This window comes from Colletotrichum karsti, assembly GCF_011947395.1.
Source record: "Colletotrichum karsti strain CkLH20 chromosome Unknown Scaffold24, whole genome shotgun sequence".
In the NCBI taxonomy this organism is placed as follows: domain Eukaryota; kingdom Fungi; phylum Ascomycota; class Sordariomycetes; order Glomerellales; family Glomerellaceae; genus Colletotrichum; species Colletotrichum karsti.
This window is the reverse complement of record NW_024065924.1, coordinates 512,448-526,682: the sequence shown is the minus strand read 5'-3', so window position 1 is coordinate 526,682 and position 14,235 is coordinate 512,448. Positions and strand designations below refer to the sequence as shown.

General features: G+C 57.5%; 7 protein-coding genes across 7 annotated transcripts; 4 read left to right on the top strand and 3 right to left on the bottom strand.

Annotated features, from left to right (window-relative positions):
• Positions 1 to 31: 31 nt before the first annotated feature.
• Positions 32 to 1,042, top strand: CkaCkLH20_07648 (uncharacterized protein; the record flags this gene model as incomplete). The annotated part of the gene is made up of 2 exons (XM_038890365.1): positions 32 to 337; positions 404 to 1,042. 2 exons carry the CDS (start codon positions 32 to 34, stop codon positions 1,040 to 1,042), a joined length of 945 nt encoding a protein of 314 aa, XP_038744415.1.
• Positions 1,043 to 1,931: 889 nt separating this feature from the next.
• On the top strand, positions 1,932 to 2,481 carry CkaCkLH20_07647 (uncharacterized protein; the record flags this gene model as incomplete). The annotated part of the gene is made up of 2 exons (XM_038890364.1): positions 1,932 to 2,099; positions 2,347 to 2,481. The coding sequence occupies 2 exons, from the start codon at positions 1,932 to 1,934 to the stop codon at positions 2,479 to 2,481; spliced, it is 303 nt and encodes a 100-aa protein (XP_038744414.1).
• A 512-nt stretch (positions 2,482 to 2,993) lies between these two features.
• On the bottom strand, positions 2,994 to 4,784 carry CkaCkLH20_07646 (uncharacterized protein; the record flags this gene model as incomplete). The annotated part of the gene is made up of 2 exons (XM_038890363.1): positions 2,994 to 3,321; positions 3,385 to 4,784. 2 exons carry the CDS (start codon positions 4,782 to 4,784, stop codon positions 2,994 to 2,996), a joined length of 1,728 nt encoding a protein of 575 aa, XP_038744413.1.
• Positions 4,785 to 5,697: 913 nt separating this feature from the next.
• On the bottom strand, positions 5,698 to 8,644 carry CkaCkLH20_07645 (uncharacterized protein; the record flags this gene model as incomplete). The annotated part of the gene is made up of 4 exons (XM_038890362.1): positions 5,698 to 6,857; positions 6,907 to 7,199; positions 7,249 to 7,881; positions 7,938 to 8,644. 4 exons carry the CDS (start codon positions 8,642 to 8,644, stop codon positions 5,698 to 5,700), a joined length of 2,793 nt encoding a protein of 930 aa, XP_038744412.1.
• A 1,525-nt stretch (positions 8,645 to 10,169) lies between these two features.
• Positions 10,170 to 11,362, top strand: CkaCkLH20_07644 (GTP-binding protein gtr1; the record flags this gene model as incomplete). The annotated part of the gene is made up of 2 exons (XM_038890361.1): positions 10,170 to 10,330; positions 10,399 to 11,362. The coding sequence occupies 2 exons, from the start codon at positions 10,170 to 10,172 to the stop codon at positions 11,360 to 11,362; spliced, it is 1,125 nt and encodes a 374-aa protein (XP_038744411.1).
• Positions 11,363 to 11,701: 339 nt separating this feature from the next.
• On the bottom strand, positions 11,702 to 13,082 carry CkaCkLH20_07643 (SEP domain-containing protein; the record flags this gene model as incomplete). The annotated part of the gene is made up of 3 exons (XM_038890360.1): positions 11,702 to 12,473; positions 12,523 to 12,953; positions 13,005 to 13,082. The coding sequence occupies 3 exons, from the start codon at positions 13,080 to 13,082 to the stop codon at positions 11,702 to 11,704; spliced, it is 1,281 nt and encodes a 426-aa protein (XP_038744410.1).
• Positions 13,083 to 13,748: 666 nt separating this feature from the next.
• Positions 13,749 to 14,223, top strand: CkaCkLH20_07642 (mitochondrial outer membrane; the record flags this gene model as incomplete). The annotated part of the gene is made up of 2 exons (XM_038890359.1): positions 13,749 to 14,012; positions 14,116 to 14,223. The coding sequence occupies 2 exons, from the start codon at positions 13,749 to 13,751 to the stop codon at positions 14,221 to 14,223; spliced, it is 372 nt and encodes a 123-aa protein (XP_038744409.1).
• Positions 14,224 to 14,235: the final 12 nt, after the last annotated feature.

The window sequence follows — 14,235 nt, the reverse complement described above, 5'->3', positions numbered from 1 at the left end:
GGCTGATATTTCGTCAATCTTTGCCGTCACAATGCGGGTATCGGTATTAACAGCAACTCTGGCCCTCGTCGCCCACTCCCTGGCGCAAGAGGCGACGTGCTACGCGCCGAATGGGAATATCGCCGACAACGAGACGTACGTTCCTTGCAACAAGCTTGGGATAAATCAGAGAGGCGTGTTCTCGAGTTGCTGTGCTCTGGACGGAGAACCGGATCAGCGAGACATTTGCTCGTCTTCCGGCCTGTGTATCAATCGCCAGCAGCAGCCCCAGCGAGGTTTCTGCACGGATCCAACATGGAAGAGCAAGGCTTGCATCAGTGTTTGCATGGATGAACAGGTACTGTGCCACGAGCCGAGGACGTAATTAACACACGGTTTTCCGGATGTGCTAACAAAGCAGCAGTCGGGCGGATCCGCATCCAACTCGACCATCATGACCGCCTGCAACGACGGCACGGCGACATATTGCTGCGGGGCTTCGAACACGACCTGCTGCGGGACAGACCACGCGATCAAGATCCAGACGCAGGAATCGGTCTGCACCGCGAACATGACAGATGACGCCAGCGGCGGCGGCGGCGACGCCTTCAAGGGCGCCACCATCGGCCTCGCCGTCGTCGCCGGCGTCTGCCTCCTCGCCGGCCTCCTCTCCACGTTCTGGCTCTGGAAGCAGAACAAGTCGCTCAAGCGGCAGCTGTCCGAGAAGCCGGAGCCGAGCCCGCCGGCGGAGCCCCACACGCCCGCCCAGACGCTCGTCGAGCCGCAGACGACCGGGTCCGACATCCGGGGCTCGTACGCCGCCTCCTCGCCGGGCCTCTACAAGCCGCCGTACAGCACGTCACCCCGAGAGTCGGAGTTCCACCACGGGAACATCCACAGGTACTCGGAGCTGGATGCTTCGGTCGCGACGGCCAGGAGCGAGATGGGGTCGCCTACGCCGTACGACCAGACGCACTTTTCTCAGCCGGGACGCGACTCACCGATTCCTGAGAACAACGGACATGGAGGGCCGATGGACACGCCGTATCTGCATCAGCGGTAGATTTTGGGTTTAGGGGAGTTGATTACTTCACGCCATTGTGCCATTGCACAAATTACTTATTTTTTTTTTCGGCGATTTGAAGCCTGGGTGGGTTTCTGAGCAGGCTGCTGCATATCGCTAGTGTCGATTTTATGTAAATTTCACGGTGGAATGGCTTTTAATGGTTCTCGTTCTTCCGATATGAACCTGATGGCGCCGAAACAGTTCTCATGACTTTGGCCATGTGTGATTTGAGGCATGTACTAATGCTTGTCCTAGAGGCCAACAGGAAGCTGGCCCCATATGTCTCTTCTCCCCGTCTATGATCTTGTTCCTGGTATCTACCTCCTCAGAATCGGCTGGATGTATTCTAACCTAACGTTCGTCTTGATAGGCAAACCATCTAACAACGTCATAGTTCTCGCGGCCAGGTAAGAAAAGCAACAGGGAGGCAAATTACCAAGAGCTTGCAGGGGAGCAATATCGTATTCGCACGTGTACCACACAAAAGCATTTACTAAATTATCGAGACTTCAAACGCCTACCACTCTAATCCAGCCCATCAAGCTGTATCTGAACATGCTATCAGACCACGACCTTTGACCGTCACTATCTGTAGGACTTTTTAAATACAACAGATACATGCATCCGCCTCTTATGCTTAGTCCCGGTTATGTGTGTTTTGTGGAGAGTTATTCCTCAAGGTGTTGCTTGAGACGACCTTTTTTTCCCGGTCTATCTTTTGCATGTTTTTTTCTCTCTCCCTTTTTGGGGGGCCAGTACACAATTATTACACTTTTTCCATAACCCATATGAAAGACGGCCAAAGATAAGTCGTCGTTTCACTTCTTCTCCTTTTCCTCTTCGGAGAACGACCACTTCTCATACTACCCTACACAGAAAGACAACAATGAAGCCCACCGCCGTCCTCCTCACAGCCGCCTCGGCCTTCTCCCTCGCCTCGGCCGTTCCCGCGGTTCCCTCTGCTGCTGCTGCTGCTTCTCCGGTTTCTCCTTTTCCTGATAACAAGGGGTGTCCCGATGGCATCTCATTCTCCGCCAGAAAAGTAGATAAAGGCGTACGTTTCACATCAACCCCTTTCTCCCACTCTGACGGGAAAAAAGAAAGACGTGGCTGACGCGGTATCAAAATGTCTTCGCAGATTTGCAACGGATACTCGTGCAAAATGCGTACAGGCTTATATACCATGTGGGTTAATCATCCATGCAACGTCGGCTCATGCGTAAGTCTTTTATTTCATCCGCTTCCCATAAATCGTTACAACGAAGGAAAGGATAACCTGATCAAGACATACATCTACCCAGGTCGGGCCAGGAGGCGGCGACGGTGCTTGCTGCGGTACGATAGTGAACAGCACGACGGTCGTCGCGTGCCCCGTCGGGAAGGACGAGGGATCGGGATTCGCTTCGGCCGAGGTCGACGAGGCTGAGGTCGTTTGAGTGTGAAGTGTTTGCGTGGGCGGGATGATGGGAACGGAGTCGGTGTGGCACGGCGGCCTTGATGATCTGGGATATTGGTGGTTCTTTTTGGAGGCTTCGTTTCTGATATCTTAGTATACAAGCCTCGAGCCTGGCATGTGTAGAAGAACGAAGCAGAAAATGCGACTACGGCTCAGCCAGGTTCCAAGTTGAGGACACAAGGGGCCGGATCTAACTGAACCGGGTGCATTTGAGTTGGATGCAATATGCAAATCCCATGATTCATCCTGTGGGAGGCTTCCTCTGACCCGACCGGGTTCACAGTGTCTTCCGACTGACGAGAAGCGTATATCAAGGTTACAAATCCATCACGTCTCGTGAGACAACGCAAGTCAAACTCAATTCACGAGGTATGAAAAACGCAAGAGGTTGTTTGATCAATCTGAATTTTTCTTCGATCCCGTTTTACTACCCATACACAATCATTACATTAATTTAACACAAAAGTTCACCCCACCGGCCGTCCTACAAACTCAGTTGAAGTACGCCAGCAGGCTCCTCTCGACGACGGCGCCCACGACGCCGGCGCCGGCCACGATCCACAGCCAGTTGTTGTTCAGCTCCTTGACGCTCGGCCAGAAGCTGTTCTTCTCGCGCTTGTACGCCTTCAGCTGCTGCAGCTTGCCGGGGTTCTCCTTGGCGTAGCGCTCCTCCTGGCTCGCCTCGTTCTCCTTGTCGCCGCCGAGGTAGCGGAGGAGGACGTAGTTGAAGATGGGGCCGAGGGCGGCGAGCGGGTGCAGCATGCCGGCGCTGTAGAGGAGGACGGGGAAGGAGAGGTGGCAGAGGGCGTCGCCGAGGTAGCTGGCTTCCCGTCAGTCATCTTGCGTGTTGGAATACCCGGGGGAGGGGGGGTTGTGGACTTACTTAGGGTGGCGGACGATGCTCCACACTCCCTCGCGGTTCAGGTCGACGCTCTTTCTGGAGTGCGTCTCGAGCTGGGAGTCCGCAAGGGTCTCCAGGGCGAAACCGGTCGTGAACAGGAACACGGCCAAGCTGTGGAACGTCTCAGGGAAAGCGGTGAATCCGGACGCGCGGGCACTCGTCAATGGAGCCTGGAAGGGAAGCGTGAACGGCAGGGCAATGATGGCCTGGAAAGCGGCCTCGGGCAGGAACATGGTGAAGAAGGCCTTGTCCCAGAACTTGGGGTCCTTCTGCTTGGCCGTGACGTAGCGGGCGTCGTCCTTGCCGCGCTTGACGCTGCGCGTCGCGATGCGGTAGAACAGACGCGCGCCCCAGGCGCTGACGCCCGTCAGGAGGAGCTTCTGGGTGTATCCGAGCGAGTTCCAGGCGGAGGGGACGGAGAGACCGTCGTAGACGACGCGGGTGCCGACGGCGGTCCACCAGGCGTTGGCGACCTGGCCCGTCGGCCAGAGCCAGTCCTTGGCCTCGGCGCGGTTGGTGTACCGGGCGACGCCATATGCGACGGTGCTGAGGCCGGCGTGGAGGGCGAAGGAGGGGAGGAGGGCGTTTTGGAGGAGGCCGACGGTTGTGGTCGTGGCGCTGTTGACGGGGTTGCTGGGGTGCAGGTTGAAGTGCGTGCCGTAGCGGTCCTGCTCGGCGCCGGAGACTCGGGGGAGTCTACTGGAGACATCCGGAGCCTTGCCGCCGAAGCGGGATGCGTAGCGGTCTTGTTCAGCTCCGGAGGCTTGAGGGATGGCGTTCTTCACATCGCTGGCGGAGGGGAGCTTGTCACCTCCGAACCAACCACCGAAGCGGTCCTGCTCGGCGCCGGAGGTCTTGGGGATATTCCTCTCAACCTTCTCAGCAACGTTCTCGGCCTTGCCTCCTAGCCACCTCTCATAACGATCCTGCTCGGCTCCGGAGGTCTGAGGGAGGTGTTCCTTGAACCATTGAGCGTTTGGGCCCTTGTCGCCGCCGAACCAGCGGTTATACCGGTCCTGCTCGGCACCAGAGACCTTGGGAAGCCTCTCGCCCAGCTTCTCCATGGACGGGAGCTCGTGGCCGCCAAAGTGGGCGTTGTACCTGTCCTGCTCGGCTCCGGAGACATGAGGCAGGCGCTCGCCGAGCTTCTCCATGGAAGGGAGCTTGTCGCCGCCGAACCAGCCGCCGTAGCGCTCCTGCTCGGCGCCGCCTGGTCCTTGAGGGAAGTTCTGCTTGACGGCGTCGGTGGCCTTGTCTGCCTTGCCTCCGAACCAGCCACCGAAGCGGTCCTGCTCGGCACCCGACGTCGCGGGCATGCTTGGGGTGGGAATCTTGTCTGTATTGACTCCCAGGTGGGATTGGTAGCGGTCTTGTTCTGCCATTGTGCTTCCGCGGGGCTCAATGGATGGTGTTTCTTTTCTTTCAAATTCGATTGAATGTGATGAGGGGAAGCTCGAGAGGAGGGAGAAGGAGACTAGTAGTACTTATTGGAATGAAAAGCAGCTGACGGAAGCTCTCGGTGGCATGTTCCCTCGTCCGAGCACAGCTTCGAGCAGCTGGAGCTCGTTGCTGTAAGGATGACGTACATACGCGGTAGGGCGTTTGGGGCGATCCACAGCACCCTTGCAGCTCGACGTCACAAGCTTCCGAGACGGGCATGCTGGGTGTTTTTGTTAGTCTACGGTTCTTGGGGCCGGGACACGTTTGGCTGAGCGTAGTTGCACGTGTAGTATGTTCTTCTGTAGAACGTTGATATAGTTGCTTGTTTGACCATAATTGGTTTGATTGTGTCTTCGGGATTAGCATCAAATCAGCTGTCCAGGTGTTCATGATGAAGCCCTTGCATCCGACTTACAGCAGCTACAGGGCACAGCTGCGAACTAATGGTGCGGGGCCGTCGGGTGTCGATCCCAAAGGCGGGGGAGGCACCGTGGCACGGAACGAGCGCCCTTGACATTCCTCGATGCGGCGCGCCATCGGCTCATCAGCTTGGCTCGGACGTGAAGGAGGCTTGGTGTTCGGTCTCATTCTTGCGTTAGTTCAGGGTGGGCTGATGACGAGAAGGGAGCCTACCTCTGTTCTGCTGGTGAGCCACATGAATGGAAATTACTGCGATAGCTTGTGATGCTGCTGTGAGTCCAACTCGAATACACGTTCAAGTAAGAATAGATGTCAAAATAAAATGGATATCAATATTCATATAGCGTAACAAACCCAGAAGCGGACTGCTTCACCTCAGGAAAACTCAAGAGTCCCATCAGTATCACCAAAAACGCCAGAAACTCCCACCCAATCTCAAAAGAAATTCCCATCGTGCCGGTACCGATCAAATCGCCCCACGGGCGACGGCGGCAGGCTCTGTGTCGGCGGCGGGAATTTGGGAGAGACCACCCGCGATTTCCACTGCCCGTCCTCCACGACGTACGGCGCAGACTCCAGGATGTCGAACAGAGTCTCCTCGTCATTCTCGTCCATAGAGACCGATGGATCCGGCGAGAACGGCGCGACCAGTCTGGCCGAGGTCACCTCCTTCGACTCGAGCCCCGGCCCTGGCCCCGGCGCCGGACCTGTTCCCTCAACCTGTCGCCCGGATTTGGCGGACTGCGTCGACGCCCGCGAGTAGGAGTTGATGAGCTCCTCGAGCATCCTGCAATTGCGACACAAGATTCCGATCCCAGAGTCCGAAAACCTGCAACTCGAGTTGTGCGTCAAGTGTGTCGTGGACGCGCTGATGCGAGGATCCGAAAACATGTCTTCGTCAGGCCGGAGACTTGGACGCATGTTGCATTTGCTGCATCGGATATCGGTGTTGTTCGAGTCACGCAGTCCGCCGGCGCTTGTCGGGTTCGATTCCACGCCCGAGGAGTACTCCCCGTCTGAGCCTTTCGGCGAGGCGATTGCTTCTTCTGAGACGTGCGAGGGTGCTGCGTCGGAGTGCTCTGTCAAAGCCGATATCCTGGGAAAAGGAATAGTGAGCGTAGAGGGCACTGGCAGCTTGGCGGCTCGCGGGAGCTTGCTCTGCGATCCTTCGCTGCGGCTTCGGTGGTTGTGCATTTGCGGGCGAGGGGCTTCCCGTGTGAAGCTCTTGGCCTCGGCTAAGACTGGACGGCGCTGGTCGGGTAATTCAGAGTGTCTCATTCCTACAGAGGATGCTGAAGACAGTTTCCGAGGCCTGTTGTTGATCGTTTCCTGGGTCTGAGATGCTGATCGCGAACGGTTGGGTCGCGTAGGAGGTCCAGCGCGGCAACCGATGAATACGCTTCTGAGATGGGCTTCCACGACGAGCGATATCGACCCAGTGATCACGGGTATCTGGGCTGAGAATAGGTCGCTGTTGGCTGATTGAGCAGCAAGGAATCGGAGACGCTCCTCCAGACTTGTCTTGAGGTCAGCCATGTTGTCGCTGGCAAACACCTCTTGTTCCACCTGAGGAAGCTCAATGGCAGGGAGGAAAACTGAGATGCGTTAGTAAAATCCGGCTTGTTAAGGAAATTGAAGTCTCACCCGGCCGAGGAACGACCCTGTCTGCTGGAAACAAGCACTTCCACATGTCGTCCCAGGACCCAATCTTTCCGTGCTCGACACCTTCAGATAAAGCTCTCGCTCTACCGGCAGTGATTCCATCCTCTGGATCACAGCTGATAGGGGGCACCTCCGATCGAGGGTCGCACATCTGCTCCCTGGGAAGCATCAGGTGTTCCTTAAAGGCATTGGGCTCCGAGAAACCCTTTTCGCACCTGGGACACTGGAATAAGTGAGCATCGCTCTGATGACGATGATGTCGTGCGATATGCTTCCTGTGAAAGGTTAGTCCTGGAACACTCAAGATTGAAGGGTCAACCATACTGCAATTCTGTGAGGCTCTTCCAATAACCCTGAGCGCAATGCCAGCTGTCCGTGACATTGAAACGCGAGGGATTGCGTGCTCTGAAAGGACAAGGGAGCTGTAGATGAGGCAATCGAGGAACCGCTTCCTGCTTGTTCTCAGCATTGGTTGAAACTTGAGGCACGTCTTTGGCATCCAAGCTCATATCCCCATGCCTGGCAAGTTCGGTAGCAAGTCGATCTTGAACCCCGACATCCTTCTTGCGGCCATGGCGGAATCCCCATGCTTCCAGCGGCCATGGATTCTTGGAATTAGCTGCTGCTGTAACGACCGACTCTGAGACCTTGGCAATCGTCGCAAGGCCGTGTTTTGGTTTGCTGGCAGTGTCATTCGAGGTCTTGGATACATCATCCAAACACTTCACCACTGCATCCCAGACCTTGAGTGCGGTGGTGGATCTGTCGGCTCCGAGCCTTGCACCAAGTCCCTCGTCCAAGATGATGGTGCAGATACGGGAGACAAGCTGGGCCGAAGAAGCAGCATCCGATGGGCCGTTGGCCTGGCTCTTCGGGTCATCTCGGCGTGGAAGCTGTTCTGATTGGCGATATTCGGGTGGTCTCGCAAGCTTGGAATCGCGAGAGAAAGCCCCGAGCCTGATGATACCGTTAGCTTACAATGATGGACACTATGCCTCGATATTCGGGCTCACCTGGAAAATCCTTTCAGACGTGATTTGGACGGCGTCGTCGGTGTCGGAGGTAGACTGGCACGGCCAAACGCTCCGGTCCGATGCTCCGGTGTCTCTGGGGCTTCCTTGGGTGCGGTAGCTGACGTTGGTGTGGGAGGCTTGGATGCTTCAGGCGAGTCTTTTCGCTTCAACAGGATGGAATCTCTCAATGGAAACCTTCGACGCTTGGGTGAGGTCAACTTGGTGTTTGTCGACCTGCTCAGGCCCTGAGTAGGAAGGGGAGGCTCGGGTGATTCCTTGACAGGCTGGTTTCCCTGCACATTGTGTTCCTTCTCGTCCCGCACGCCATGTCGACTTGGTGACAGGATCCTCAAAGTCATGACGGGGCTGCGGCATTCGTAAGGCTGGCTGGAAGAGCTGTACACGCGCTCCGGCGAACCACTAGAATGACGGGGTAACTTGGAGGGAGCGCTCGTCTTCGTCTTGAGCTCATCTGCTGGCGAAGTGTAACGAGAACGAATGGGAGGTCTGCTGGTTGGACTAGGAGCTGGAGGCCGGTACTGGGTCTCGATTCTGGTTCTGCGACTCGGCGTGTTGCTTCGTGATGTAGTAAGACTGCTCGGAGCGTCGGGGCGATCGGGCCGCTCAGGACGACGAGGAGCCGTCGGTTGGGTTTGCCAGAGCGGAGAGCTCACCCCATGTTGTGTGTGCCAGAACGGTGAAGTCATGTTGTTCCTTCTGGGCACTGGAGCCGATCCAGTCTGAACGGAGACTCGAGCAGTATGCCACGAGCCAACGAGATCGCAACCGGGTTCAACAAAGCTCGTTGACCGGATTCCGTCTCGACTGAATGTCGATGAATTTTCTTCAAATCCTTCATCCAAATCTATGGGGGAGTTAGCCGTTGATAAGTGACCGGCCCGAGTCCCACCTTCGCAACATCTTGGTCGGTAGGGATGGACCAACACCGAAGATGGTGCCCATCCAACTCGTAGAGCAGTCGCTAGTCATTCGCTAGCCCGGTATCATCCCGTTCCCTTGTGTTCGAGAGGGCATCCCGAAACCTGATGACAGCGCCGTCGTCATTGGCCGACATCGAAGGGAGAAGCGAAGTTGGAGTTCAAGGGTCACGGAAGATGAGACAGAGTCTCACGCTCCAGCAGGCGGCGGGGCGCCGTTTTTGACAGCCTCCGGACGTACTATTGGGTGAAGTTCGATATCCCTTCGGCGCAGATGGACACAATTCCGGAGGCTGGGCTCCCTGGATGGCTGGTGTGTGGTGATGTGAGCTGAGCAGGGTGAGGAGGGGGGGCCGAAGGGCTGAGATGTGCCCGTCAAAACAGCCGACGATGACAAGGTTTGACTCAAAGATGCATATAGCGCAATTGAAGTCTTCAGTGAGTGATCGGCGAGAGTTAGCGAGATCTTGCGTCGATTTATCGTTGACCGGCCTCAACTAGACATGGCCCTGCAGAAAGCAGTCCCATGTCAGTCACTGGTGGCTGTCGATTGACTCAAATAAGGCCGTTGGCTCCTCATGGGTGACCCGAAAGATCTCGATAGCATACACATGATCGCCATGTCATGTGAGGATTTCAAGACCACCAGTCTGGCTGAAAGACCACCAGTCTGGCTGAAAGACCACCTTTCTTTCTCTTTGCACATCGTGATGATGTTGGTCGATGTAGTATTGGCTGTTGTGGTGTGTCCCAGCCTCTTCGGAGAAGGTTGATGAGGTATGCCGTCTCACGTCCGCATTTTCTGCCGCCGATTGCTGATATTCATAGCGAAGCAAGTCTTGTCCTGGGTGTCGGCCAAGACCTTTGCAGATGATGGATACCGAGAGTTGGAGATGGCCTTCTCGGCCTCCCATCGAGACCATCACCCGAACCTCTGTGGTTCGGCCCCACCTGGCCGGCTTATCTTATCGGCTCAGCTAGCACGGCCCCTGTTCAGATACGTACCTCATTTCCTGGAAATCAGGTCGCAGCATCCAGTTCATCATTCAGCTTTACGGCATCAACCTCAAACAAAGCTGAGCGGCGCCTGATTGAACGATCCCGTCGAAACGCCAATTCTCCCATCTAGAAACGCATTGTTCGAAAGGCTTCAGCGCACCCAGCCAAGAGCCACTGCGCACGGCCCGAACACCCGCGTCGCCTGAAGCTCTCCTTCAGCTCCTAAACCTCTCGATCACCCTCGAATTCCCTTCGACTTTAGGCCCGACGAGCACCTCCCGACACCTAGCCCACGATGGCTGATTCCAACTACACAGAAGGCCCTCCCGCGCCGCTAGCGGAGGTCAAGAAACCCAAGAAGAAGAAGGTCCTGCTGATGGGCAAGAGCGGCTCCGGCAAATCAAGCATGCGAAGCATCATCTTCAGCAACTACATCGCCCGCGACACCCGCCGCCTGTACGTCCCCCCTCCCTCCGTCGCCCTCGCCTCCCAAAACGCGCGCACCTCACTGACCCCTCCTCCAGAGGCGCGACGATAGACATCGACCTCTCCCACGTCAAGTTCCTCGGCAACCTGACCCTCAACCTCTGGGACTGCGGCGGCCAGGAGGCCTTCATGGAGAACTACCTCTCCCAGCAGCGCGTCCACGTCTTCTCCAACGTCGGCGTCCTCATCTACGTCTTCGACATCGAGTCCCGCGACATCGACCGCGACCTCGCCACCTACGTCTCCATCATCTCCGCCCTGCTGCAGTTCTCCCCCGCCGCCAAGATCTACGTCCTCATCCACAAGATGGACCTCGTCGTCCCCGCCCACCGCGAGTCCGTCTACGACGACCGCGTCCGCGTCGTCCGCCAGAAGACGGCCGAGTACGCCAACAGCATCGGCCTGCCCCACCAGGCGCACCCCCCCTCCGACGACAACGACCCCGCCAGTCCCGGCGCCCAACACTCCGGCGGCGGCGGCGGCGGCTTCGACATCACACCCTTCGCGACCAGCATCTGGGACCAGAGCCTGTACAAGGCCTGGGCGAGCATCATCCACGACCTCGTCCCGAACCTGTCGACGATAGAGCGCAACCTGGCGAACCTGGGCGTGGCCATCGAGGCCGAGGAGCTGCTCCTCTTCGAGCGCACGTCGTTCCTGGCCGTCTCCTCGTGGACGTCGGAGGAGGGCCAGCGGAACCCGACCGAGGACAGGCTGGAGCGCATGTCGAACATCATGAAGCACTTCAAGCAGACCATCAGCCGGTTCACGGGGACCCCGCGCAACGCGGAGCAGTTCGTCAGGATGGAGCACAAGGCCGGCACGCGCTTCAACTTGTTCATCCTCAAGTTCACGACGAATACGTATCTGATGGTGATCCTCCCGCCCGGCGAGGCGCGGTTCAACGCGGCCATGCTCAACTGCCAGATCGCGATCGAGCACTTCAAATTCCTCGACGGGCCGGCTACCATGATACCCCAAGGCGGGGCTGGGCCCGCGTAAGAGGGAGTGGCTGGGGGAGAAAGGCTTGTAAGATTTGTTTTACGTTGACTACACGTGAGAGTAGCTTGCCGCGGCGGCGCATGGCAAAAATGATTAATGATACCATTTCAGGAGGGCGTTGACGGAGCACAAGATTTGTAACATCATAGTACACACCAAAATTACTTGCATATCAGGTTTTCATTGATGCTCGTGGGGCTGTCTATTTCTCGAGCCATGTCTACATTCCACTAAGAGGCACTACCGGCCTGAATGCTCGAGCCAAGTGTCTCCTGTTCGTAAAAGCCGGGCCAAATAAGTTCCAAACGCCGTTCCCCGCCATTTTTGACAATCCATCGCTTAAGCCCACTTGACGACAGCAGTACCGCCCTTCTTGAACTCGGGCATCTCGCCCAGCACCAAGCTGCGATCGGTGTGGTCCTTGTTGGGGAAGGTCGTGGCAAGGACCCACGATCTGGAGCGAGTGTCGGGGGAGGCGTTCTGGATGAACTCGTAGACATCGTTCACGGTGTTGGTGGTGTTGAAGCGCGCAGGCAGTCTCGTGCCGTTGGGGAGCTGGATGCGCAGGGTCAGAGTAGGCTGCGACTCGTCGACAGTGCTCTGGGGGCCCGCGGCGGAGGACGCAGAAGCAGACGCCGTGGTGGTGGAAGCGGTCGCGGCAGAGGCAGAGGCAGAGGAGCTGCCCTCGCCAGGGACGGGGCTGCCGAGGCGACGACCCTCGCCGCCGAAGGGCTTGTACTTCTTGGGCAGAGGGTGGTAGTTCTCCGCGTGCTGGTGGAGCTTGACGTCTACCGGCTGGTCATAGCGAACGTTCATGAGGTGCAGGGGTGCTCTGCCGGCGCGGATCATGTTCAGGTCCATCGCGTTCTCGGGGTCATCGAAGCGGTGGAGCTCGCCGTCATCAATACTGAAGCCATCCTGCCAGAGGTGAAGGGTGCGTTCCTGGGGCTCGCCAGTCTGAGCGGGCGGGCCGTCGGAGCCCTCTTGGAAAGCGTTGGGGTCGGGGATGCTGCGACTCTCGACGCCCTCGCCGCCGAGGGTCTGGCCGGTACCTCTGAAGGTGGCGCGAGACGGTCCAGCTGGCGACGCACTCTCCGGCCGAGACGCGTTACTGGTATTGTCAGTTGTGTCTCATCGTCAATTCGGTGTCGAGCACTTACGCCTTGGCCTTGGCGAGAATGTCGCTGATGATCTTCTTCGCACCACCGCCCTCCTGTGAGGGATCTTGCACAGCCAGTCCAGACTTCTCGCCTCCGGCAAACAGATCACCACGGCCTCTATCGTCGTCATCCTCGTCGTCCTCGTCATCGTCATCGTCGTGCGCATGACCACCGCCGCCGAGAGAGCTCAGTGTGGCAAGACCCTTCTTCTTGGGAGCCGACTTGGGGGCAGAAGCTCTGGCAGTGGCAGCGCCGGGCGCGGGGCGACCATCGAGGGTTCGGGGGCCGGTGTAGGCTTCGGGAGCAGGAGCGGCGGGTTGAGCAGATGATTGAGCAACAGGCTCAACATCATTGTCAGAGTCTTGGTCGGCGTAGTATGCCTGGGCAGCAAGGCCAATGTCCCAGTTGGCAGCCTCGAGGTATTCTGTGCACTATAAAGGGTCAGAAAGCGCAAACAGCATGGGAGAGCACATCAAGCTTACCCGAGCTTGGGGAAGGCCGGTCAGGCTGGTGAAGTCGCGCAGGATGTTGTTGCGCGAGGCGCTGTTGCTACCGGACATGATGGCGGTTGTTGTGGTGGGGGAAGAAAGAGGTGGGATGTCTGGCGGAGGAGGAGGGAGAGAGAGTATAGCTACTGTGGCTACTCAATGTTTTGAGATCAGAGCAAATGGAAAGAAAGGTCGGCTGGGTATCTCCAAGTAAAAAAAACCTAGGTTTTGTTGTCTTTCAAGGTTGCGCCTTTGTGAGTTGTGAAGATGATTGATTGCCCTGGCAGGTAAGGTAGGCGGAAAGGTGCTAAGCAGGCAGCTTCAGTGGTCGTAAGTAAGGTACAGTGAGAGCTTGGTATCTCCGTACCTCTCTAGCACGTTCCCTGTGACGTTTGGAAGCCCGGGAAGGAGCCACCCTTCCAGAACCCCACCACAGCACTTTCCAACCTTGCCTTTTCCGCCTTAGTAAGCCAGACACTCATTCGTCAGTCGGATCAGATATCTGCCGGTGGCCGAGCTTATCTAATCTTGATGGGAGCTGTGGCCCAAGCTCGCAACAGCCCAGCTGTGATGATTTCCCGAGGTGAAGCCGGAGCTCCCAGTTCGATCTCCCAAGCGCCGAGATTCGGTAAACCTGCTCGCCTCGCCCGCCGCCCGTCATTGGATCTACTCGGTCACCAAGTAGCTCCCCAGCAACACCGTCACCCATTACCCTCCGATCCGACACCGCCGTCGACGATGGCTTCCCACGACGACTCCCTCCACCCCTTGGCCGAGTCTGGCGTCACGATCCGGTCCGACAGCGAGCAGTACTCGCAGGGCGACGAATCACCCCCCTCATCGAACTCGCCGATCATCCTCTACAAGCCGCCCACGCTCTGGGGTGTAGTTCGCGGCGTTGCAATCAACCTGTTGCTTCCGTTCATCAACGGTATGATGCTGGGATTTGGAGAGTTGTTCGCCCATGAGGCGGCGTTCCGGTTAGGATGGGGCGGCACCAAGGTACGGAGCCAACATGCGCGCTCTCTCCTCAGTTGTGACGGAATCCGGCGCTTCCATGCGATGCTGGTGTCGGCCATGCACGGCTGTGACTGACGATTTACAGGTCTTCCCTCTCTCCAGGAGGAGAGCACACCCCATTGGCCCCGGCCTGGAGGTTCGCGAGAAGCAGCGCAAGCCGGTGGGCCTCGAGGACCTCACGAGCCTGGAATGACTGGGTGGGTGG